This window comes from Pleurodeles waltl, chromosome 1_2, assembly GCF_031143425.1.
Source record: "Pleurodeles waltl isolate 20211129_DDA chromosome 1_2, aPleWal1.hap1.20221129, whole genome shotgun sequence".
NCBI lineage: Eukaryota > Metazoa > Chordata > Amphibia > Caudata > Salamandridae > Pleurodeles > Pleurodeles waltl.
Window position 1 is genome coordinate 591,661,718 of NC_090437.1, and position 26,276 is coordinate 591,687,993.

Here is a 26,276-nt window from a genome sequence, read left to right on the forward strand (position 1 = left end):
AGGTTTTCTTGATACCTATTTTTCACTTTTTATATTTCAGCAAATTAATTGCTGTATACCCGGTATAGAATGAAAACCCATTGCAAGGTGCAGCTCATTTATTGGCTCTGGGTATCTAGGGTTCTTAATGAACCTACAAGCCCTATATATCCCCGCAACCAGAAGAGTCCAGCTGACCTAATGGTATATTGCTTTCAAAAATCTGACATCGCAGGAAAAAGTTACAGAGTAAAATGTGGAGAAAAATGGCAGTTTTTTTCACCTCAATTTCAGTATTTGTTTTTATTTCAGCTGTTATTTTCTGTAGGAAACCCTTGTAGGATCTACACAAATTACCCCTTGCTGAACTCAGAATTTTGTCTACTTTTCAGAAATTGTTAGCTTTCTGGGATCCAGCATTCGTTTCACACCCATTTCAGTCACTAACTGGAAGTAGGCTGAAAGCACTAAAAATAGTAAAAATGGGGTATTTCCCAGTAAAATGCCAAAATTGTGTTGAAAAATTGGGTTTTGTTATTCAAGTCTTCCTGTTCCTGAAAGCTGGGACGATGGTGATTTTAGCACCGCAAACCCTTTGTTGATTCCATTCTCAGAGGAAAAACCACAAGCCTTCTTCTGAAGCCCTCTTTTTCCTATTTGTTTGAAAAAAACTAAATTTTCGCTGTATTTTGGCTAATTTCTTGGTCTCCTTCAGGGGAACCCACAAAGTCTGGGTACCTCTAGAATCCCTAGGATGTCGGAAAAAAAGGATGCAAATTTGGCATGGGTAGCTTATGTGGAGAAAAAGTTATGGGTGCCTAAGCGCGAACTGCCCCAAATAGCTAAAAAAAAAGGCTTGGCACAGGAGTGGAAAAGGCCTGGCAGTGAAGGGGTTATACCATGGCCATAAATACTTTATATAAATATCTAAACTGGTAAAAACACCTATGTAAAAGTCACCCTCCAATATGCCTCTAATAGAAGAAACAGCACGCAAAAATTTGCTCACATTGATAATTGCTCATTTCACTTGTAGCATTTGTAAATGTAACAAGGCAGGCCTCACCTGCCTAAAACCCCTCCCTTTAAACAAGGGAATGATGAATCGAGTTCTTGGGGAATGATAATGTTTACAAAAACCATAAAATTACTGTATCCTTATCTGAAAATCCATCACAATTGCAAGGACCCAAACTCGAAAGATCATAACAACCACAGGGAAAAGCAAGAGACAAGTGAAGCTGGTTCAACCTAAATCAAGTTAATAGACATTTTCCTTTGTTATTCTTCACTATTAATAAATTCGGCTCCATGTCCGAGGTAGTAGTAGTCAATACGTATTGACGGACAGAGGGTTTAGATAACTCAACTTCTTCTCTATATACTCGGGTTCTCTCCTTAAAGGTTACCTTAACCCAACTCAAATCCTCATTGACAATACCACCAGGGTTAAGAGAGAGAGATCTCCTCGCAGCCCAAACTACTGCAAGTATCCTTTAAATATTTAAACCCGGGAACTTTTACTACTTTAGTCAACTGTAAACACTCTTTCACAATCTCTCTATTTAATCCCAACTCCTTCTTACTACATATGCTTTTCCAAGATAACAAAGGCCACATTGTAATTGAGTCACACAGGTACTTTGGCCCATATTTATGGAAAGTTAGCACCACCTTTGTGTCATTTTATTTCACGCTAAAGCGGCACTAACTTAACTCTATATTTATATTTTTACACTAGGCCCATTTAGCGTCAAAATATTTGAGTCAGCACCATTTTCAGGAATCACCAACCCACCTTGCGTGGAATAGCAACAATGATAGGCAATCTAGGCATTCCCTGCCTAAAAATGATGCTAGCCCCCTAGCGCCATATTTACCTCCCGACCCTGAAATGATGGGCACCTAGGAGGCAGACTTAAAGAATGGTGCTGAGGCTGATTAGCGTAAAAATTTAACACATGGTCAGACCAGGCGTTAAAGTGGTGGTAGGCCCATTTCCATGGGGAAACACCATGGAATGGGCACATAATGCCCATCACGAATCCTAGCATCACCACCACCCATACCACAGTGACACTACAGGAGGAAGGAGCCCTTCCCAGGGAAGTGTACCTGTATGTGTGTTGTGTGCCACTGGGGGCCCCTAACTTGGGGCCCCCTGGCTGGCACCGGCTCTGTTGGGATTGTCCTGGGGACACTGGTCCCCTGTGGTGGGCATTGGGGTTGTGGTACTGACGCCTGTCTATACTTATACAGGAGTCTTTTTTTGGCTGCTTGTGCATCCAAAAATGATGCAGGCTGACTAACGTCAGATTTTTTGCTACTAATCAGTCTAGCGTAACTTTTAGCCCCTAACGCCATTCCGCACCATCTTTTTTTCAGAAACTAGCCAGTCCTTAGTGCCATCATGGGTCTTTTTTTAAATATGGAGTACTGACGGCACTAGGGAATGGCATTAGCTCACTCAAAAAATTTTGACGCACAACTGCGCTGACGCAGCTGTGCCTCCTTTTCCATAAATATGGACCTTAATACCTAATTCCTCATAAACTACAAAGTTAGAGGTACTTCATGGGGACCAGAGTAAATGTTTAAAAAATGTATTTTCCTCAACCTGTTACTCCCCTGTTAAACAAAATCCCTCCCATACAAAGTCCTGGAGACACAATTTGCTTCATAAACTTTCAATGGGCCTTCAAATCCGACTCCCTAACCGAGAGGCAAAACTAAAAACAGCACCAATTGTCTTACTAAAATCCCTCCTCTTGGCCTTTGCCTGGGGGCATCCTGCGCACGTCCCGGCCACAGGTGTGGACCCCTAAATATGAGAGCGCCCAGGCACGTCGCTCTGCAGCGCGGCTCTCCTGCCCCTCTGCCTGGTAGAAGTTGTAGGTGGGGAATTCAGGCTCCCCCTGTCTCCAAGAGTCAATCATCCCATGCCACAGGTGTGGGTCACTGAATATGAGCACCTCCAAGTGCGTCACTCTGCAGCGTGGCCCTCTTTCTGCTCTGCCATGTGGGAGTTGTAGGCAGCAAATTCAGGCTCCCCCCGTCTCTGAGAATCAAGCATCCCTCTTTACGAGTGTGGGCCCCTGAATATGAGATGCTCCAGGTGTGTCGCTTGGCAGGACCGCCCTCCTCTGCCATGGGAGTTGTAGGTGCTGAATTCAGGCTCCTCCCTGTCTTCTAGACTCAAGAGTCCCATGCGACAGATGTGGGCCCCTGAATATGAGCGCTCCAGGCACAGTGCTCGGCTGCACTGCTCTCCTGTTGCTCTGCCAGGTGGAAGTTGTAGGCAGTGAATTTAGGCTCCCCCCCTCGCTCGAGAATCAAGAGTCCCATGGCACAGGTCTGGGCCCCTGAATATGAGTGCCTCCTGACACGTCAGTTGGCAGCACAGCCCTCCTGCCACTCTGAATTCAGGCTCCCCCATCTCAGAGAATCAAGCATATATAGATACATGTCCTGGTAGTGACAAACAGCCTAACTTGGTGTCTCACTGCTGTGAGTGCTGCTTTCTCATAGGATTGCATTAGAAATGCCCTGCCTTATGTGTGAGGGGTATTGTCTGATTTATGAGGGGTAGCGTAGGCATGTTTTGTATGGTTGTGATGGTGATAATAAATGCTGCTTACTGTTGTAGGTGTATTTTTTATTACTATTACAGAAATGCCACTTCTAAAAAGTGCACATCTCTCTGTGCTTATGACTCTGGTGTTTTTCAGCTTGACTCCAATCCACATCTGGGCAGAGTGACAGTTGGACGTTGTGCATACTTTTCAGACAGCCTGTACACAGGGAGGGTGGAGGTGTCACAGGTGCATCTGCATATTGAATAGTCTTCCTGGGCTGGGAGAAGGGAGAGGCGGGGCATACCTACATTTGCAAAGGCTGTGCCCTGTCCTCACAGGGTCGTTTACCCCCCACTGATGTTTGGAGCCTGTGCTGGAGGAGAGAGGGGGCACTCCCAGAACCAGTTGTAACTGGTTGGAAAATCCTCTCCCCACCATTGTAAAACACTGTAAAGACTGAGTATAAGTACAGGGGAATTTCCCCCACAATTTGGAGACTCTTTGAATCATCTTGGAACTGGACACAAAAGCTGGAAGGACTCACCAGGAACCGCCATGGACTGCTGCTGCTGTGCTGACCTGCTTGGTCAATAAAAGGACTTGCCACCTGCTTGCATCCTCTGTTCTGGCCTGTTGCTGGGCCCCTCCACCTGGGAGCCTTTTCCTTTGACTTTTGTCCCCCAGGGGCAGGGTGCTGTGGCCCCTGACCCCTGTAACGATCCTAAGCATGAGGAGTGCTTCAGTAGGTATCCAGAACTAGTGCTTTGGAAAAGCACTTCACCTTGTCTAGAACTAGCGCTTGTGAACAGTGCTACACCTTCATTGCCTCAGCGCTTGAGAGCACCATTGTGCCGTAGGAAATTCACCACCGCGAACCGGGCTTAATATGATGCCTTGTCGTTGTGCCCCGTGTTCACCGCCGCAGCCCGGGGAGGCTGTATTGTCGAGATGTGAGTGAACCGCGCTTCACAGTGCTCCCGGGGCATGAGGAAAACCCATTGGTTGAGAACCAGAGCAAGCGTGCTCCTATCGGTGCCCCCGGAGCGAGGTTTGCTCCGTGGAGAACCCCCGGGGCACCAGAAGGGCCTGACTTAGGGCCCTTCACCGCCGCAGCCTAGGGAACAAGACCAAGTCACTGCCAGTCGGGCAGGATAACCAAGGCACGGCCAAGCCAATTGTGAGCCTTCGGCTGGCTCAATACTCGCTCCTGGATGCACGCGACCTGGAGGGCCGAGGATCGCTGGGTCCCCGCTCTCCTCTTCATGTGCAGCCCAAGGGCAGGCGGGGTGGAACCCTCATCGGAGGACCCCCTTGCCGCTGGTCAACCGCATCATTCTTTGGGGGCATTTTTGTGGTTCCCCCCATATTGGAGGGCCAGTGCAGGCCCAGGGGGGACCCCTAGAGATCGAGGGCCCCAGGAGGGGCCTGTTACAAATCAGAGGGGGTGCGTGGCACCCGCCTCCTGTTCCAAAAAGTATTTGTTGACCTTGGCCCCCCTTGTGAGGGTGGGTACTCTGGGTTGGATGATCAGGTTCAGGGGGTAAACTCTGACCTTATGGGGAGTAGGTTTGCTCCCCAGGATGTCCTGGTGCACCAGGCAGTTGTTCAACTGCAGGGTAGTGACGCTGGGGTGGATGGTCAGGTTTAGCGGGTAAACTCTGACCTGATGGGGGGAGATGTGCTCCCCAGGAAGTCCTGGTTCACTGGGCAATGGTGTAGTCTAAGGGTATCGTCCCTGGACTAGATAGACAGGATCAGGGGGTAAACTCTGACCTGGTTGGGGGGCGGTTAGTGTGCTCACCCCCGTGTGAAACTTCTGGTGGCTTTTCCCAAAGTGGGGAGATGCAGAACTCTAAAAGTGGGGTTCAGGGAGGGGGAAGCTCGCCCCGGACCCCGGTGCAACCCAAGGGTATCCTCCCTAGGTTGGGTGGTCAGTTGCCAGGTAGTGATCCTGGGCTAGTGAGAGAGTTGTGCAGGACTGCTGTACCCAGCACCCTAGCAGTTATGGATTCTGGTGACACCCCTCCTAGGATAGGAGGGCGGGATCCTAGAAAGAGGGGTAGAAGGAGGACAGCCTCGTCTCTAGCCCCTGTGGAACATATGGGTGCGGACCCTAGGTTGGTGGATCAGTGGCAGGGTAGAGTCCCTGAACTGGTTGGAAATGGAGTGGAAACAGGTTGCTTTGCACCTGGGGCTACCACCCCCCACTCGTTATGGTTTCAGAGACCAGAGGCTCATAGATGGCCTGGGGCTCGGTTCTGGCCATTGGCAGCTAGAGAGACCCGTGGGTTGGTCTAGGTTGCCTGGGAAGCATTGACAGAGAGATCCAACTGGAGTCAGGATGGCGTTGAACTGAAACATGCCCCTGCTGTTCTTGGCCTGGGTCCTTGTTCTATCGCCCCAATAAGGGAAGTACATCAAGGTATTGATTGTTCTCCCCTGGCTTTAGGCTGTTAGGGGGTCGTGTTGGACTTTTTTCCTTCTGCAGGGCCATCCCCAGTTTTTTTGCCTCCTGCCTCCTATTTTTTTCTGACCTGTCGCTGTTGGCTCTAGGACTCTGAGCACTTTATCACTGCTGACCAGTGCTAAAGTGCAGGTGCTCACCCATCTAAAGTTGGTATGATTGGCTTATACCTAATTGCCATATTTAATTTACCTTTAAGTCCCTTGTACAATGGCATCTCTATACCCAGGGCCTGTAAATTCAATGATACTACTGGGCCTGCAGCGCTGCTGGTGCCACCCACTGAAGTAGAATTTCAAACCTGTCTCAGGCCTGCTAGCGCAGGGCCTGTGTGCACAGTTTCTGCCACAGGGACCTGGCATCTAAATTTACTTGCCAGGCCCAGAACTCCCCTTTTACTACATGTAAGTCACCCCTAAGGTATACCATAGCTAGCCCTATGGGCAGGCTGCCATGTATGTAGAAGGCAGGACATGTGCCAGGTTGCCTGGCCTGTCCTGGTAGTGCCAAACAGCCTAACTTGGTGTCTCACTGCTGTGAGTGCTGCCTTCTCATAGGATTGCATTAGAAATGCCCTGCCTTATGTGTAAGGGGTATTGCCTGATTTATGTGGGGTAGCGTAGGCATGTTTGGTAAGGTTGTGATGGTGATAATAAATGCTGCTTACTGTTTGGTATGTGTGTATTTTTTATTACTATTACAGAAATGCCACTTCTAGAAAGTGCGCATTTCTCTGTGCTTATGACTCTGGCGTTTTGCAGCTTGACTCCAATCCACGTCTGGGCAGAGTGACAGTTGGGGCGTTGTGCATACTTTTCAGACAGCCTGTACACAGGGAGGGTGGAGATGTCACAGAGGTGCATCTGCATACTGAACAGTCTTCCAGGGGTGGGAGAAGGGAGAGGCGGGGCACACCTACATTTGTAAAGGCTGTGCCCTGTCCTCACACAATAGGGTTGTTTACCCCCCACTGATGTTTGGAACCTGTGCTGGAGGAGAGAGGGGACGCTCCCAGAACCAGTTGTAACTAGTTGGAACCTCCCCTCCCCACCATTAAAGTAAAGACTGAGTATAAGTACAGGGGAATTTTCCCCACAATTTAGATACTCTTTGAATCATCTTGGAACTGGACACAAAAGGCTGGGACGATACATGCACATCTTTTTTCAAAATGTTTGCGAATGCAAGCATGCATGTGAATATTGGCGGTAGTCTGTCAATGCGCCCACTCACACAAATTCAAAATCATCAAAAACCTTCCCACATATGAAGAAGGAAATGACACTCCAAAAGTTGCAGTGTCAAAAACGTATTTAGTATGCTGAGGCATAATCAACTCATTTCAGCTCTAAAACGCCTTGCATATATCTTTAAGGTACATGGATGTGGAGTTAAGAATAGTGAATCTGTATTTCCTAATAGGCACATACCTTTCTTTATTTTGCCCATCAATATTTTCTCCCAAGATATCAGTGTGCCACAATATTTTTGTATTTGAAGTTTCAGGGTACAATCGTGCAATGATTTCATATCATGCATGTCTCCATCAAAGGAATGATGGAACTGAATAAGGGAAGCAAACTACATTTGAATAAGTTTATAACTTTTAGCAATGCAAGAGAAATAAGGGTTTATGATGATTGCAAGCTGTTCCTTTATTTATATGATTATTTCTTTTAATTCTACATTTATAATGCTACAAACACTACAAGGAAAACATATAGCAGTACATAGTTAATTAACTTCTCCTGGCACTGGAAGCAAGAGATGCATGGTGTTTCATATTAGTAAGAAATCTACCAGCAATGTTTGGTAACCGCCCACGTTAGAGGAACTTCTGCTTGCATTCAAAATACTGCTACTCGAGTGTGAATTTGTAGTTTTGTGCTTACAAATTACCCGAACTGTCTGCTTGAGTAAAAAAATCTACCTGAAAAGCCACTCGAGTTCAAATTTTTCATGACTGGTACATCTTGCATTAAACTTTCTCCACAAAATCACATGATGCAGCATAATGGCATAATCACAGACATTAAACATAAATTGTGTTGTGTGAAATTACCAAAACTACGCCAATCGCACAAGCGTAATTACAATTTCACCCAGGCCTAATAAATATATGCATATTTGATAACTCTACAGATGTTTCAAACCTCATCATGACATGTATAATAGCTCCTCCAATTATTGTATTATCTGTGCTTTCTGGTACTTGTAGTGTTGCAGAGTGGGTTGGGTAGAAAATTATATGCAAAGAAATGTATAGAACATAATGAGCCACTCACAACCAAGATGAAACAACCTATTGTCTCTTGACATTACAAATATATTTGGATGGTGTGATGGAATGTTGCTATTGCTCACAACCCAGAGAGATAGGAATTTAATTACATTTAATGAAATGAAATGCCATGTGACACCAGAACATTTTATGGCATTTTCAGACATTTGTGAATTCCTGAGACTTTTAAAAACGTATGAAAAACAATAAAACTTGTCCCAGAATTTGTATTCTTGGTGCCTAAAAGAAATGGTCTGACTGAAGCTGTCACTCTTAACATGGAACTGAGGGCCAGATGTATCAAAGGGTTTTATGCATTCTATGTCTATGGGAAAATGTGTTCGTACATATGGCCCTAAGTGACAAATCAAAAACCCTGCAAGTGGTTTGTCAGCATTTCTAGCTATACTGGTCATCAAGATTTGTTTGCTTAACAGTTATTTCATATTTGCATTATTAGTGTGTTGCAGACAACAGCATATTTATTAGTGCTACCAGATCTGGTTCTGCCAGTGGGACCAGATATGCAATATATTAATTCCAAGCAAGAATGCAGACTAGAGAAGTAAATTAAAAAAGGTACATATAGTAGATGCTCTGAATACAACTGGCAGGAAAGTATAGAGGTCGATAGGTGGCTAGCACATATTACGTTTGAATTAGGTAAGGCAGGAAGGGGTACTGCAAAATGTTACATATTGAGCATTGCACAAATATGAGAAAGGTCTACCAGTGTGATTGTATAGCTGCATTTCACCTGACTAAGTCACACAAAGCAGGTAAATAGAAAAGAGTTTTCCATGCCATAATCATAGGCAATTAGGCAAAAGGTGATATGTGTGAGTCCAGCACCCCTTATATTTTACCACTGTGTTTCACAACACCTTACCTACCTTCTGCTTCTAATTGGCCAGCTATGAGCTATGCTCATGGAAAGTAAACTAGTAAGTTGGATTTTTAGCAGCTGTACCTATAACCTTCCAGTGGGATTGTCATAGTTAAAAGGTGTTCAGAATGTGAAGAAGAAACTCAAAATGTTAACTTTAAAGTTATTAATAAACAATTATCAATGACATTTTCAAATGTACTCAAAATTTAAGTAGAGGTAAGTTCTGCAATCAGTTGGGTCAGGTTCTCCAAATACTATTATCTTTCCACTGGGTGTACGGGTGGGTTTAAGATGTATCTTGGTATCATGAAAAGAAAAAAATAAGACAAAATGCTCAGTTACTGTAATCTTGTACCTCTAGAATTTCATCTCTGTGGACAAGTCATGATCATACGTTTCGGGCTCACAGATAGGATACAATGTTAGGCATACAAACATAAATGTATGGTGATTAGGTTCTTAATTGTATCTGCTCTGGATCCATAAGCTGCTCTCCTCAGCTCTTGGGCGATGATACTCCCAGCTAACAAATTTTCACTCTGGTTCCTGCAGCCCCGCACTTTGGTGGATCAGCACTGTATACTGCTACCGCTCTTCTTTTATGGTGCATTGTTCATATGTGTGGGGTGACTGGATCAGGGAGTACAACATCACCAACCTCCTTGGGAATTAGTTACAGTGAAAGGGGATACAGATGGTCTTGTGGAAAGCACCATAAGTCAACACAATATGTTCATGAGTGTTATCAGAAGGCATTGCCATTAGTTTGACTAGCTGTCACTCTAAGAGGTTTGAGCAGTGCAGCCTTCTTTGATATGCAGACTCTCTGGGATGCTGGGCTTGGCTTCACCTCTGCGGGCTAGTTTGAGTGTGCTGGTACGCTAATGAGCTACTCTTTGTAGATTCCTGGTTTAGAGGGAAAAAAAACTAAGGTCAAGTATATACGATATTGCATCTTATAATTACAACAATGACACAGCTATTATTACTTATTTAATAAGAAAATATAAAAATGTAAAGAAGTTGCTGCAAATAGAATGATTATACTATGCCCTTTACATTTGAATTAGTATTCTGTTTGCTGTACACTTTATATTCATTTTTTAATTTCCTACTTCAATTTTTTTCAGTTTCAGAATAATGTCGAGGAGTTCATGTAATGACCGGCAATCATCGTTTGTGCACCCACAGAAAAGCTGCTCAAACATGAATATTCAGGACTTTCTTCTTTTCATTCCTACTACATCATAAACCTTCTAGTAAATGTATTGCAATGGTCACATGAGCTCTGGAGGTGCAATGTAAGCTCCTATCTATACACTATTCATAATGCCTCTCTGAAAAGAAAGAAAGAAAGAAAGAAAGAAAGAAAGAAAGAAAGAAAGAAAGAAAGAAAGAAAGAAAGAAAGAAAGAAAGAAAGAAAGAAAGAAAGACAACAGAACTGTGTTAAAACATTAAAACATGAATCTTGTTATGAAACTTAGAAGAAGATTTCGAACCCTGATACTTCTCCTAGCCACTTTCTGTTTGCTAAGCATAGTTATTTCAGCATATTTTCTCTATAATGGGTATAAACAAGAAATAACACTGATTGAAGCAACACCAGACTCAGATTGCGGTGACATAAAACTTTTACCGTACAGGTCAATGTCAACGAGGACTACTAAACCAATTGATGCATCCAAAATAGATCCTATTGTCCTCCTGTTTGTGGAGAATCAGTATTCACAACTTGGTCAAGATATCATAGCAATTCTGGAATCAAGTAAATTTCAATACCATATGGTGATTGGACCAGGGAAAGGGGACATGCCCCCTCTGGCGGAGAATGGCAGAGGGAAATATACTTTAATTATATTTGAAAATGGTTTGAAGTATGTGAACATTGACTCATGGAATAGAGACCTCTTAGAAAAATATTGTGTGGAATACAGTGTTAACATCATCAGCTTTCATAAAGCAAATGAGAACAGTCTGCCAAATATTAAATTGAATGGATTTCCATTGTATATCCATAACAATGTTGCTCTTAGAGACTGCTTTGTAAATCCTCAATCCTCTTTACTTCATATTACCAAAGCACCTAAATTTGTAAAGGGGCCAATGCCTGGAGAAGATTGGACAGTATTTCAATTTAACCACTCAACCTATCAGCCAGTGCTCCTAGCAGAACCATATATACCCGACAGCTCCACAACATCATTATCTAAAACTACACTTCATGCAACAGTAATTCATGATTTGGGACTTCATGATGGGATACAACGGGTTTTTTTTGGAAACAACTTAAATTTCTGGTTACATAAACTCATCTTTATTGATGCCATTTCTTTTCTGTCTGGGAAAAAGCTGACCTTGTCCTTGGATCGATATATTCTAGTAGATATTGATGACATCTTTGTTGGAAAAGAAGGAACCCGGATGAATATCATGGATGTAAAGGTAAGAATGAAACTTTTTTTTAAAGTGTGACATTTCCTGGCATGGATGGCCAATTATTGAAATTATAACGAATTACATTTCTAATCAATATAGATTTTTTCAAATTCAATTTCAGGTTTTGTATAAGTACTCTCTGGAAGAATGCTTAGTTAAATTAGCAAAAAAAATAAACAATGCTTACAATGTCTGTAATGTTATGGTTCTGGAATTAAAATATTTACTCGCAGAGATGTGACTAAACATATTTATGCTTGGACAGAATGGTCATTTCCGAAAGTCTTTGCATGTTTGATCATTTAAAAGCCAATCTAAATGCCATTGTAGTCTGTGATAAAATAAAAAGTGCCTGAAAATAAAACAGAAAGTATTTCTAAAATAGACATTTAGAATTTACATTTTAAAACATGTAACACGTGTCTCTAAAACAAATGCAATTGAGGCCTTCAATGAAATGCTATATTACTTTCAAAATCTAAAAAATAATATGTATTTTATTCTATTTCACCTGATATGAAATTCATCTAAAGTGTGTTTCTTTTGTTTAAATGTGAATCTACACAGTCCTAAGCACACTGGTTGGCGTAGGATCATTGTCTTCAATGACAAAAAAGTCTCAATAAAAATGCATTTGAAACACAAACACACACAAACTAATTACACTTATATAAATTGGTCATGGTGTTGGAAGAGGGTCAAAACAGTCAAATGATTTACATACATATGTAAAATGCAGTTTTCCCCGAAGGCCTTCAGGTGCCCAAGAAATATGATGATTCATAAAACTGGAACAAAAGTACAACACATCATTTTCTTTGGAATATTTTGATTGTAAATTACTACCATTCCAAATAGGAAGCATACATAAAACAGTTAAACATTTTGGTCAAATTCCTCCAAAATGTCAAATTCTATTATTGTAAGCAGGGATCATAATCAGGACAGTGATGAGTAGGACCTGGATTTTGCAAGTACACATTGACAGTGATTCAAAATTGGCATCAATTGAATAGAAAGAAAAATACCCTTACTCAACGTCTAAAACAAGATACATCTAGGCATTATTATCAGCCTAAATTGAATAACAAAGCACACTGCACAAAATTAGTAGATAATGCAGAAACGTGTACACAATCACGAATATTGACAAGAGAGGGCAGCAGATATACCTTGATTGATGTTTTAAAGTAATTCTCATATTTTCACAAGGGTCAGTTCAGGCTCAAATTGTGGTCTAAACCTTCAGTCAAAATCTTTGACACTGTACTCATTCAAATCAAATCATTTATTTTTGGCATTTGTTTCAAATGTGTGCTAAAAACAAGCTTGAAAATTTGGTCTGCCAAAGGCTTCTCCAACCAGTACCTTGTGAGCTACTGGTATCTTTCCAGTAAAGTTGAAGTTGCTCCCCTGTGTGCAGCTCATTTTGCTAAATTAGAAGCTTTACTTGGTTGAATTAAGATACGCATTCTAAATCTGAGAGTGTATGTTAGATGATACTCTACTTTCAGAGTGCACAAGCTGATGTTGGAGAAAAAAATGGCTACATTTTTAATATATATTTAAAGCTTACATTTTAGTGGTTAATCATGTGGTGCGCGGAAGCATTACTGAAATAATTACCTTGGTGCCATGGGCAGTGCAGGTATGGCTGTCTTGGATTATCAATGTAGAGGTATTTAAAATTTACAAAGCCTTTTTTAACATTACCGCTGGCTACCCTGCTTGGTGCACTGAGGTGATCACTATTAGTAATCTTGCATATGATGGTCACTATTGTAATCTTGTAACTACTACAAGGCTAATGACATTAGTAGGTCAGGATGGTTGTTTTCATTAAACATCAGTAGCACCTATTACAGAAAAGGTTGGTCCATTAGTTTCTATATTCAGTCAGTGTTTTTATGCAGTTTATGTAGGGCATTTGGTGAGATTAACTGGTCTGCTGTGGTGAAGATCATTGTGTTTAATTCTCTGTGGAAAAAAGCTCAGGTGGGGATAGTTAAAAGTTCTTCAGGTAGTGACCTCTCTACTTGGGTTGACTCAGTGGAACTGGTGCTGGGTTAAATTAGGTACTTCATGTATATTTACTTAGATCATCAACCTGGCATTAATTGGTCTACTTGTTAAGACTTTTGCTCTGATTTTTAAAAGCCCAGATTGAAAAGGCTCTGCACAGTGTATGGCTAAAGTATTTATAAAATCAACTAATCCTGCAGAATCTTTGTGATGCTCAAGAAATGCATGATTTGCACAGACTTTTATATTTTACAGACTACTTTATCTGTGCAGTTTTGGCCACGAGTCCTGTGATGCAGACCATCTGTTGCTGATTTTTAAAAATGAGGTGGATGTTAAGAGACTCTGCAGACTTTGATTGGCATAATATCTTTGCCCAAACATTTCAGTTTTGATGTCTTTCTGTTACCATATCTTTTATCATTATTTTATGTCCAATGTACTATTTTAATTGGATTCATTTTCTTATGATAACATTTTAATATTAATGGGAATAACTCATAATAGTGGTTATTCATTTGTTGAGTTAAATGCCTTCAAGCTATAATCAGATATTAAAATCATGTTTTGTGTATACATTCTAGTGTGCAATCTGATATTCAATTATAAATGTATTATAAATGTAGAAGAATGTTGTATCCCATATGCTGCTTTGTGGAGAAAAAAACAATAAAAAAGGAGATAAAATAAGAAGAAAAAGGGAAGGAAGATGAGAACAAATTAAGTAACAATCAACAACAAAGAGGAGATAGAGACAATGTAGAATAGAAATAGAGTGAGAATACAGAAGACAAGAAATCTATAGAAAGAAAAATAAAAAAGGATTGGAATATGAGTTCTGATATGGGATTATGTTGAGGGTATGTTAATGAGCATTGGACAGATACATTGAAAATGTTTTGTTATAATTTGCATTCAAGTTTTAATCCTGACATATATTCCAACATAATATTTTGAGGAAATTCAATCAAATTAATGCATGTGACTCTGTCACCGGGATATTTTGTATCTCCACCGCCAGGCTTAGGAGTCAAAGTCATATACTGGCCCACATCACACACCATTCTAAATAAATAAAACATTATCATTCAACATTTCATTTAAATATCCACTGAAACAAACTCAGTATAATTGTTTATTTGTAAACTAAATCAGCAGAAGGAATTTTCTATGTATATGTCACTCAAATATTAGGTATTTTAATTCACTGCTAATCTGTGTTGCCACTTGGAAAAAAATCAAGGGCCTGATTTAGCTCTTGGAAGACGAGTTACTCCGTCACAATGGTGATGGTGTCCCATCTGCCGAAATCTATATTATATTATATACTATGGGATTTAGACATCGGCGAATGGGATATCCATCACTGGTGTGACAGAGTAACTTGTCTGCCAAGATCTAGATCCGACCCCAAGACAGTGAAAGGATTTTCAAAATATTGGTAATGCACAATCCTGCACCTTATGGTGAAAGCATGACACATACACACATTTTTTTATAGTAGAACAAAATTGTTGATCTGCTTCTTATCTTCCTTCTTATAAATTGGATTGTACCTTCAAGCAGCCACTTCACCTTCAGAATTGTTTTCAAAATTTTGAAGACCCTTGCAAATTACAACTAGTATTAGCATGTGGAAACCTAGGGCCTTACTTACAAAGAATTTGAGAAGGGCAGCACAACAAGTCATTTTGCTGTGCTGCCCTACACCAAGTTGCAGGGGCAGGAATGCACTGTATTTACATGATACAGTGTGTTTCTGTCTTTTCAGCCAGCCCCGGTGCACAAATTATAGCCGAGCACCTATGTAGGCACCCTTGCACCAAGGTGCAAGGGTGTCTGTGTTGTTTGCATGATTGTTTTTCTGCAGGAAGGGGTACCTGCCTGCACAAAAACAATCACAAAGGCGTTTTCCTTGTTCTATGTGTGGTGCCGAATGCAGCACACATGGAAAGAGGTAAAAACAAGATTAAATGTAAACACGGGGTGGTGTACGTTTTTGGCGCTGCCCCAAATTTATGCTATGTTCCAAATCTGGGGCGGTGTAAAAAACACGGGTGTTGAGTGGGAACACCCACAGCAACGCTCATAAGACGCCTCCCCGAAGCAGTGTGAGGCAACGCAGCGACTTGCGCTGTGTTGTCTTACACCATATCTATAAAGCCATGTGAAGCCATGCAAGGTGACTTTTTCTGTGGCCTTGTAGATCTCTGTCTGCACTGTACGCCACGGACCATCAAAAAAAGTGACACTCTGGTGGCACACAGTGGCTTGTAAATAAGCCCCTTAGTCCACCTGGCAAACAATAGCTGTCTAGAATGAAAAGGGCTGTGATCTATTCTGTCTTCACACTTTTAGCCACACCCATAGCTCTTAATGTGCAACAAAATGTAATGTTTGAATGCACTTATGTACAATAATTAAAATACACATCTAAAAATATCTGAAAACATTTTGGTACGTATAGTTAATTTTTTAGACGTTGAATCAAAACCTACAAAGGAAACAAAATGTACATCAAACACTGTTGTGAAACATAATATATCACATTACATTATCAATTGAACCGCTTCCAAATAGCACTCACTTTGCATGTTTCAAAATGTCATGTATAAAGTGAATATTTGTTGTTAAGAATATTGTTTTTAAATGGCCTATTTTGAATAGAATACTCACACAGACCTTCCAATTTCATTAACTGTGTCAACATATGTGAGTAGGTGAACGCAACTACCTATTGCTTTTGATTTATAAAAATAAAGGCCTGACTTACCCTACGTTAGGAAAAATTAAGCAAAATTGTACAAGTCGCCATGCTTCATGCATCTTAATCACCTGTTCACTCCAAAAGCAAAATAAGAACACAATGAATCACCTTCTAGGCAAAATTATGCTTTTTTAAATCAAGGGTAGTCAACCAATTTGAAATTATGCAGTGGCTTATAAAAATCATAAAGCTACGCTCAACTTTGTGTTAATTCTATATTACCAGTGATTATTCTCAAGATCCCTCACACCCCTTGGTTAAGACAAGTCTCTTACCTTCTCTTATAGTGTCAATGCAACATTTTAAAAGTTGACAGCAGATTTGGAAGATTTTGGATTTTTATATTTATCTGTCCCAAAATCGGGATTCTTCTCTTCCCACCATACCCATGCAGGAATCTTGTTGTGGGTATGCCAGACCACTGAAAGACTAATTGAGGAGAGGAGGCAACAATCCCAGCTCCGGGCCCTCAACCTCTGTAGAAATTTAGTTATAAGACCCTAGCAAAGTTCACTACCTGTGCACATGACCTGTTAAGTCAATGCTACTGGTGGGCCCGCAGCACTGACTTTGCCCACCCACTTTAGAAGCTCTTTAAACATTACTCATGCCTGTCATTGCAGAGTCTGTGTGTGCAGTTTTGAACTGCTATACCGACCTGGCAAGTTAATCTCTTGCCAGCCCCAAACATGTTAAACATGTACCTTTAAGTTTTACATGTCCAGGTCGAGAAAAACTCTTGAATTTGTTTTTCACTACTGCAAGGCCTGTCTCTCCCATAGGTTAACATTGGGATTCCCCTATTACATTTTTTTAAGTGTAATTTTGAATTGGGAAGAGATGGACACCCAAGTTTGGTGTCTCTGAAATCCCATTTTAAAATCACAACTGCTGTTGAAGTCGTATTTTAAATTGTAATTCTGAAAATGGCACATTTAGAAAGTTGGTATTTTCTTACCTTAAATCATCTAGTGCATTCTTCCTAACTCTGAATACATGTCTGAGTGGGTGACAGCTGGACTCTTGTGCACTCCCTCCAGACAGCCACACACACAGGTAGCTTAGGTGTGACTGATGGAGCATCAACATCCTAATGGCCCATGCTGAGCAGAATGGGAGGGAGGAGTTGACACATCTTTATAGGCGGTGTCCAAGTCCCACACAAAGGGCTGCATAACCCTGTAGTGAGACTGGAGCCAGGGCAGGAAAGGCAGAGGCTCTGTGTACTTTAAAGGCCTCTCTTTAAAGTCTCCCCCACTTCAAAATCACCTTTGGGTATAAGGACTGTACTTCTGACCCCACCAAATTATTACACTTCTGGACCTGAGGGCATTCTGCCAGGATGAAGGACTGTAGTGCTGCGGAAGGGACTGACATAAAGCTGGGCTCTCGTTGCTGGACTCCCATTCTGCTGTTTCTGCCCTGCTGCTTGCTGCCCTCCTTAACTGGAAGTGAGAAGTACTGGACCGGCGTCTCTACATCCCCAGAACCTAAGTGACTCCAAAGGCTTGTTGGCTTGCCTCCTATTCTGAAGTCTCAGGGCCATCAAAGACTTCACTTCATCCTGCAACGGCACCTAGACTTGGCTTGTTGCACGTCTTGCCCTTGGTAGTGCCACAACATGTGCATCGCTACTGTTGTGCCGATCAGAACCAGGGCATCTCCTTCATCGATGATGCATCGCCTGCTTCAAGGACATCACATCACCGGATGTGAGTCCCAATGATGACACATGACCTGCATCAGGGGAGGCCACTGACTACGCAACTCGATTAGCGCAGCTCGGAACCGATGCATGCTTACATCCAGCTGCTCCATGCATCAGTCCCCGTTGACAGCGCAACAAGGTACTTTTTCAGTAGGACAAGGTTTGTCCCAATATCCAATCTGTGCTTCATCGTGGTCAGTGTTACTTTTCAGATTTGACCCCATCTAGCGTGACCAGATGGCCCAAGTTGGCATTTTGGGCCTCATACCAACCCTGGCGGTCAAAGACCGCCAGGACTGTTTTGGAGGTTGCACCGCCAACAGGCTGGCGGTGCAAACTTGGGGATTACGACCGTGGTGGAAGCGCTTTGGTCGCACCGCCGGGACCGGCGGTTTTCCGCCACGTTGGTCCCGGCGGTTTTAATCCGCATGGGCAGTGCTGCTTGCAGTGCTGCACAGGGGATTACGAGTCCCCTTCCCGCCAGCCTTTCCATGGCGGTGAGGAACCGCCATGGAAAGGCTGGCGGGAAGGGGAGTCGCGGGGCTCCTGGGGACCCCTGCACTGCCCATGCCTTTGGCATGGGCAGTGCAGGGGCCTCATGGCACAGCCCCACACAGCTTTTCACTGTCTGCACAGCAGACAGTGAAAAGCGCGACGGGTGCAACTGCACCCATCGCACGGCCGCAACTCCGCTGGCTCCATTTGGAGCCGGCTCCCATGTTGCGGCAGACATCCCCACTGGGCCGGCGGGGATGTCATAATGGCCACCGCGGGAGTGTGGCCGCATTGGCGGCCGCACAGCGCTTACAACTTGGCAGGCGGCGGATGCCGCCCGCCAAAGTTGTAATGAGGGCCTTTGTGTTTTTAAGCACTATGTTTGCAAGTATTCTTTAAAAATTCATATCTTGACTTCTACTTATTGGATTTTTATTGTGTTGGTCTTGGCTTGTTCATTAAATGAAGCTCTATTTTTCTAACCAGGATTGGCAAATCTGTGTGTTTTTTTTAACTGTTTAACTTTTTTACTTATAGCACAAATACTTACACATTGCCTATTAAGTTACACCTGCCTGCTCTGTGCAGAAGGTTTTAGTGTCTAACTACTTGATGGCTAATGCTAGTCAAGGCACCTTGAAGTTTAACATTTCTGCCATTGCAATATATAGATGATGTGGGTGTCGTGGCTGGGGTCAGGGCTCCCAATAATAAAAGTACTGTAACTTCTGTCCCTGTTATGCACTGCTTCTAACCACACATATTACATCACCCTTGACATTTTAAATTACAACATTGATGCCATTACTGGTGACAATTCAAATGACTTCATTTATGAAAAGAAATTAATGAAATGGAAAAAGGAATTTCTAAAGCATAAAAATATGCAAAGGTTTCAAGGTGCTAAACCATCAGGAGGCCTCAACACAATCAGTGAAACAAGGTAAAAAATATCTGGGGGCTAAGACACAAAAGCCATGTTTTCAAACATTTATGGAACACCAAGAGATTTTAAGATACAGAAATGGGATGGGTAAGGTGTTCCAAAGTTTGGCCACTGCATAAGCAAATGAGCGCCTAGCCGATCTGGGTTTGCGAATCCTAGGCACCACCACCATCCTCCTATAGGCAGAGAAGAGCAATATATCGGGAACATGCCACTGAAAGATCGACTGGAAATACCTCTGAGCTAGTTTATGCAGTGCCCTCAAGGCCATGCATAGCACTTTAAATAGCCTCATACCAGTGAAGGGTCTAAAGACCCTTGGCAACCCTGGAATGTTTGGGGATGCCTAAAACATGTGGCGGCGCCTCATTTTGGGTGACCTGAAGTTTGTTGAGAGAGACTTGGTTGATGTTCAGGTAGAGAACGTTAAAATAAGTGATCATGACATCAATGATGACATTATCCATGGTAATGTTTTTCATATGATTTCAAAAACCCCTAGATCGTTTTAAAAGACAAAGGGCCTGATTTAGAGTTTTGCGGATGGGGTTACTCCATCACAAACATGACGGATATCCTGTCTGCTCTATTACAATTTCATTATATCCTATGAAAATCATAATAAAGTAGATGGGATATCTGTCTTGTATGTGAAACTTTAAACCTGGCTCAAAGTTGGTAGCAAACATGTGCATGTGCATAGAATATAAATATCATACCCCTGGAGTCATGTCTGGTTCAGTGTTCTAAAATAAATGTATTCCAGTAGGATTTTGAGTGCAGCAGCACTGCATGTTGAACAAGATAGAGTCTGAGTGCAACGTGTGTGCGCTGGAGAGGCACATTTCAAATTGGTTGGGGTAAAAATCCAAGGCCTCTTTCAAAAATGAGTGAGAATAGCTAACCTCTGTTTACAATAACCACTTATTGTTGTCTGGAAACATGCCCATGTTAAAAAATTGGCATACAGTGCTACAGACAATTTATATGTAAACCAGAAGGTCATAAGGTGTATATATTAATTTTCAGGGCTTCCCTGAATATTTTGAAACATTATACATTTCACATTTTTGGAGAATATTCTATAATCAATTAGTTGTTGTCCACATATACACATAGACCAATTTTGGTTTTTAGATAACTAAATACCAGTAAAAAGAGTCTTGCATCTACTAAATGTAGGTGAGTTGACATATATGTGATATGTCCTGCATAATGGGATAAAGGCTATGTCAATTAGCACTTGAGTGGTGATAGAAAATTGACCCCCAAGTGTAGCTTGTTGAATCACTTTCTGTTCACAAAGTCTATGGCACACAGTCACATTCATTGGATGATGTTTTCAGTGATATCAGTGATATCATCAATGATGTCATTTGAGATGTTATCATTGATGTCAACAATAATGTCATTTAATATGAGTGATGTAATATGTGAGGTCATAAGCAGTGCATAACAGGGCGCAAATTATAGTTAGCTCACTAAATGATAACTGTGACATGTCAGAGTTTTTTTGGTTTTGAACCTTAAGTAGGGTGTTATTTCAATATGTAACTATCCCATCGCTTTTTGATTTCATTAATATCTGTGCTCTTTTAAACATATGTTAAGATCTTATTACCATATCTAACTACAATAGTAATATAAACGTTCATTTTTTAAGTTCACGCTTTGGAATTTTTTTAATCATATTCTAAATGTGGCATTAGTAATACCTTTTTCAGGGCAGGCCTGGTTAGTTCTTGGATGCAAAATCAATCTGGAATACCACCTTCTGTAGGCATTTTGCCACACACCGCCTTCCTCCCTAATTAATGTTTTCCATGTTCATTATTATTGTAATATTGTTTTTTAAAGGTAAAAAATTCCCAAATAGGCCTGAGCCTGTAACTCTATAATAGCAAACTGTCACTGCTTCAGTAAGTAGAATCCATTGGTAACCCTGAACGTCACTAGGAATTTTGTTTCAAGCACAGGGCAGCAGGGTGACAGGCAGCTCTAGGTGAACAGCTTATTTGCTCTTACAAATGCTAGTGATGGTGTCTAAATTAATGATAGCTTAGCTCCTGTGGATTTACAAAGAGAAATGTGTGAAAGAGTGTAAAAAGAAGGCCATTTGGTAAAGAAATCAATCAATCAATCAAATACTTGTAGAGCACGACTTAATACCCATAGGGTCTCAAAGCGCTGTTGTGGGCATGGTGATCATTCGAAGAGCCAGGTCTTGAAATCCTTCATGAACTGCTTCAGAGAGGGGGGCCTGTCTAAGGTTGGGTGGGAGTGTGTTCCAGGTCCGAGCTGCGAGGTAAGGGAAGGATCTGCCTCCAGCTGTGCTCTTTCCGATTCTGGGGATGGCAGCAAGGGTGAGTTGGGAGGATCGGAGTTGTTTGGCGGGGGTGAAGAAAGTCAGGTGGTGGTTGAGGTAGGCCGGTCCGATGTGCAGTGCCTTGAAGGTGTGTGTGTCAGTAGCTAGAAGGTGATGCGTTTGTTGACACAGAGCCAGTGGAGGTCTCTGAGGTGAGTGGAGATATGGCTGTGGATGTCCAGGATGAGTCTGGATGCTGCATTCTGGATTCTCTGTAGTCTTACTTGCAGCTTCTTTGTGAGGCCGGCATAGAATGGGTTGCTGTAGTCCAGTTTGATGCTAACAAGTACCTTGGTGACCGTCCTTCTTGTCTCTGTGGGAATCCGCTTGAAGATCTTCCAAAGGAGACAGAGAGTGTAGAAGTATGACGATAAGATGGTGTTGACCTGACGGGTCATGGATAGCGTGGAGTCCAGGATAGGTAACACTTCCACTGACCATGCACATCCAGGTTACGTGCATGGTCAGTCGGATTGTTACCTATGACTGATGGCCACTAGGAGTCATCCCAGGTAGGGGGTTGGAGCCCAGTACGTGGATCTCTGTCTTGTCCGAATTGAGTTTGAGGCAGCTAGCTTTCATCCAGGCGGCAAGTGCTCTCATTCCGCTGTGGAAATTGCTCTTTGCTGTTGATGGACCGTGAGTCAGGGAGAGGATCAGTTAAGTATTGTCAGTGTAGGAGATGATGTTTAGACTGTGCTGTCAGATCATTTTAGAAAGCGGAGCCATGTAGATGTTGAAGAGGGTCAGACTTAGTGAGGAGCCCTGCGGTACTCCTCAGCAGGTTTCTTTCAATGCTGAGGGGAATGGTGGGAGTCTGACACTCTGGGTTCTTCCATTGAGGAAGGATCAGATCCATTCCAGTACCTTGTTGCCTTGGAGTCACGTGCCTGGGGTTGAGGGGGAGACTGTCAAAAGCGGCAGAGAGGTCGACAAGGAGGAGACCTACCATGTCTCCATGGTCCAGTATGGCACGGATGTCGTTGGTGGCTGTGAGGAGGGCCGTTTTGGTGCTGTGATTGCTCCTGAATCCGGACTAGGAGGGGTCTAGGATGTGGTTTGCCTTGAGGAACTCTGTTAGTTGCATGTTGATGGCCTTTTCGGTTACCCTGGCTGGGAAGGGGAGAATGAAAGATGGTTCTGTAATTCTTCATCTCCCTTGGGTCGGGGGAGTGTTCCTTTAGGAGCAGGATGATCTCTGCACGCTTCCAGTCGGATGTAAAGATGTTGGTTTTGATGGAGCGGTTGATAGTCCATCATAGCTCGGGATGATGGTGGCACTGGCCAGATTGAAGATGTGATGTGGGCACATGTCTGACAGTGCCCCTGAATGGATAGAGCTCATGAGTTTCTGGGTATCTTCTGTGGAGATGGGGGTCCAATGGCTCAGAGTCAGCTGTGACGTGGGGTCCGAGGTGGTGCTGGTCGGTGGTGGGGGAGGGCTTTGGTTCTCAAATCCTTTGTATATGTCCTGGATTTTCAAGTGGAAAAGAGGGTGAGGTTGTCACAGAGGGCTTGAGAGTGGGGGTGTCTGAGGTGTCAGTTCTGGGGTTTGTGAATTCCTTAGCTATGGTGAATAGATCCTTGATGTTCTGTGAGTTGGGGCTGATGTGTTCTTGAATGGCCGCATCCTTGGAGGCTCTGATGCCCTGATGATGTGCAGTGACTGAATCTTTGTATGCTGTGTGGTCTGCAGTTGTTTTGCTGTTTCCCCATTTTTCTTCCAGTCATCTGCAGGTGCGTGTTGACTCTTGGGGTTCTGTCGTTTCTTACGGTGTTGGTTTTCAGCAGGTTTTCTGAAGGGGGCTATGGTGTTTGTGCATTCTGTGATTTATGGGGGAAGGTTGCGTGCTTAATCTTTAGCGTTCACGGCATCTAGTGGGGGGAGGTGGCTGAGTGCATCGGCAAGCTGGGCTTTGGGGACCTTGCTCCAGTTTCTGCCAGGGGGTCGTGGTTGCATATGGTGGTCTTTGTGAAAGCGAAATGGACAAGGTGAGTTGATCCAGTGGTGTTCGGAGGAGTGAGAGAGGGTGATGTTGTTACCTGACGAAAAGACAGGGTTGAGGGTGTGACCTGCTGAGTGAGTGGGGAGATTGACTAGTTGCTTGAGACCGAGTATGGCGAGTTTGTCCAGGAGGGATGTCGTCTTTGGGTTGTTGTGGTTTTTGAGGTGAAAGTTGAGGTCGCAGAGGAGGATGTAGTCGGTGGAGGCAAGAGCGTGGGGGGCTATGAGGTCAGGAGTTATTGAACTGTGGCTGTGGTCCCGGAGGTCGTTAGATGAGAGTGCCGCAGAGGAAGGTGTTCGGGTGGGTCTGAATTTGGAAGTGTGAACATGACTCGAGGGTATCAGAGTGCTCTATATGGCACTAGTTTCACTTTTACAAAGGCTAATAAGAGGAACTGTTTGCACATATTCGTTTCCTGATTACAAGAGTCTTTGGTGTGTCTTTGCATTGTCCTGGATGTTGTTTTGCTCATTCAGATGTTTACATTAGATGTCTTAAAAGAGAGTGTCAATGTCTGATATTTATTGGCCATTTGTTGTAGTTGCCATGCTTCTATAGTCTTTACTACATTCAATGAACTTTAAGCTAATGAAGTTACATCCAGGTATAAAGTAGTGGTTTGTGTTGAGCTAGTTGAGCAGGTTTGCTCAGTAGTTATGCATTCTAAGGTTCCTCTGAAAGGTGTGATCTTGCGCATAAGAATTCATGTGTATGATTTCACCTCCTCCTTGAAAATTTCAATTGATGAGCAGTGGCGTAATACAAAAACAGTGAGGCCTCCCTGCAGAATTTAATAAGGCGCCCCAGAGACTCCATATACTCATTGACCTTGGCCAGATTGAGCCTCCTGAAGGAATTGGGGCCCCCTCAAAGGGTGGGAACCCAACCGCTGCAGAGGCTTGTGTTGCGCCCCTGTTGATGAGTTGCTGTGAGTTTCTGGTGGGAGAGAGAGTTCCAAATTCTGGCTGCTGCTCCACGGAAGCATCAAGTGTAAGTCCTACCCTTCTTGAATCTCGGCTGTATGAGTAGTAGGGAGATGGCACTATATAGAGCAGAGTTGCCTCCTGAGGTGGTGAAGAAGATCACTAGCTATTTAGAGTGCCCAAGTGCACTGTCTAATGTTTCATGCAATTAAATTTGACTGAACATCTGGCTCCGATAGGAAGCCACTGGAAGGATGCTAGGGAAGGCTTAATATCAATGCATTTTATAGTTGTGGCTACTAGTCTTACTACTGCATTGAGTATCGCCTTCAGACTGAATCCTGGAAGGGCTTGAAAAGCTATTCTTAAACAAAATTTAATTAATGGTGTTTCCTAGAAGGAAATAGAGTACTTTGATATGCTTTCCATTGATGTGTGGGAAGAGGAGGTTTGTTAAAGAGAAAAATATTTTCCATGTGACTAAATAAAGTAATCTGTAAATACATACATTTTCATCACATGGAGTCACGGGGTAGTCATTCTGACTTACACAAAGGAGAAAACTTGCTAGAATGGATTTCAGATTCTTTTTTTAAATGATTTCAGAACGAGGCCTTAAATTATTATTATATTAAAGCTTATGTGTATACACATAGACATACATATATAGACACACACAAATATATGTGTAGACTGGCACATGTTCACGTGCACTAATACACACAAATGAATTTACACATGCACACACCGACATATGAGCACACAAACTCACATACTTTTGCATTTGGTTGTATGAGGCCACATTTACAAAGGCAAATTTAGTGGTAAACATACGTTTATGAGTCAATTTACCTTTTGCATGCCTGTCAGGGAATTCATAAAGATATTCCTGGCCAATGAAAGCCATTTACGTTTGTAGAGATCTCCACCATGTGTGCCTTGTTCTCTGCACCTGTAAATCCCACTCTGGAGGAGGTAAATGGGTATTCCAACATGTGGTTAGCTTTGAAAGTTTGTGATCGTCAACAATATGTAGGTTTGTGGGTATTCCCAAATTCCTCTCATTCCCCTTTCCACCCTAGAAAAGATAATCTTTTCACTCTAGCGCTGGGCTGGCATAAGTTCCTTTCCATGCTGACAAGAAAAAAAATATGTACATTTGCAGAGGGTATCCGATTGCCCATGTGTGGATTTCTCTCCTATAGAGACAACTCTGTACAAGAAGACTAGGACCCTGTGCATAAAGTCACACGGTCTTCCTGAGAGTGTGGATACATGCACCTGAAACAGCTTTCAAGGATTGCTCTTGGGAATATTTATGAATACCAAAAGTTGGAAAAATATGGCTCAAACTTTATTTTTGAATATGCGCCTATTAGCGGCATTAAGGTCGCGCAGTGACGTGCAGTGAAATTAAAA

The 26,276-nt window shown here is 42.6% G+C and overlaps 1 protein-coding gene across 1 annotated transcript in view; it reads left to right on the top strand.

Annotated features, from left to right (window-relative positions):
• Window positions 1-26,276, top strand: part of NDST4 (N-deacetylase and N-sulfotransferase 4) — a 1,173,706-nt gene that overhangs the window by 102,137 nt on the left and 1,045,293 nt on the right. The window contains exon 2 of the mRNA XM_069234161.1: window positions 10,319-11,631. Within this exon, the coding sequence (XP_069090262.1) occupies window positions 10,651-11,631 (981 nt within the window). The 5' untranslated portion in view covers window positions 10,319-10,650. The remainder of the gene's footprint in view (window positions 1-10,318; window positions 11,632-26,276) is intronic.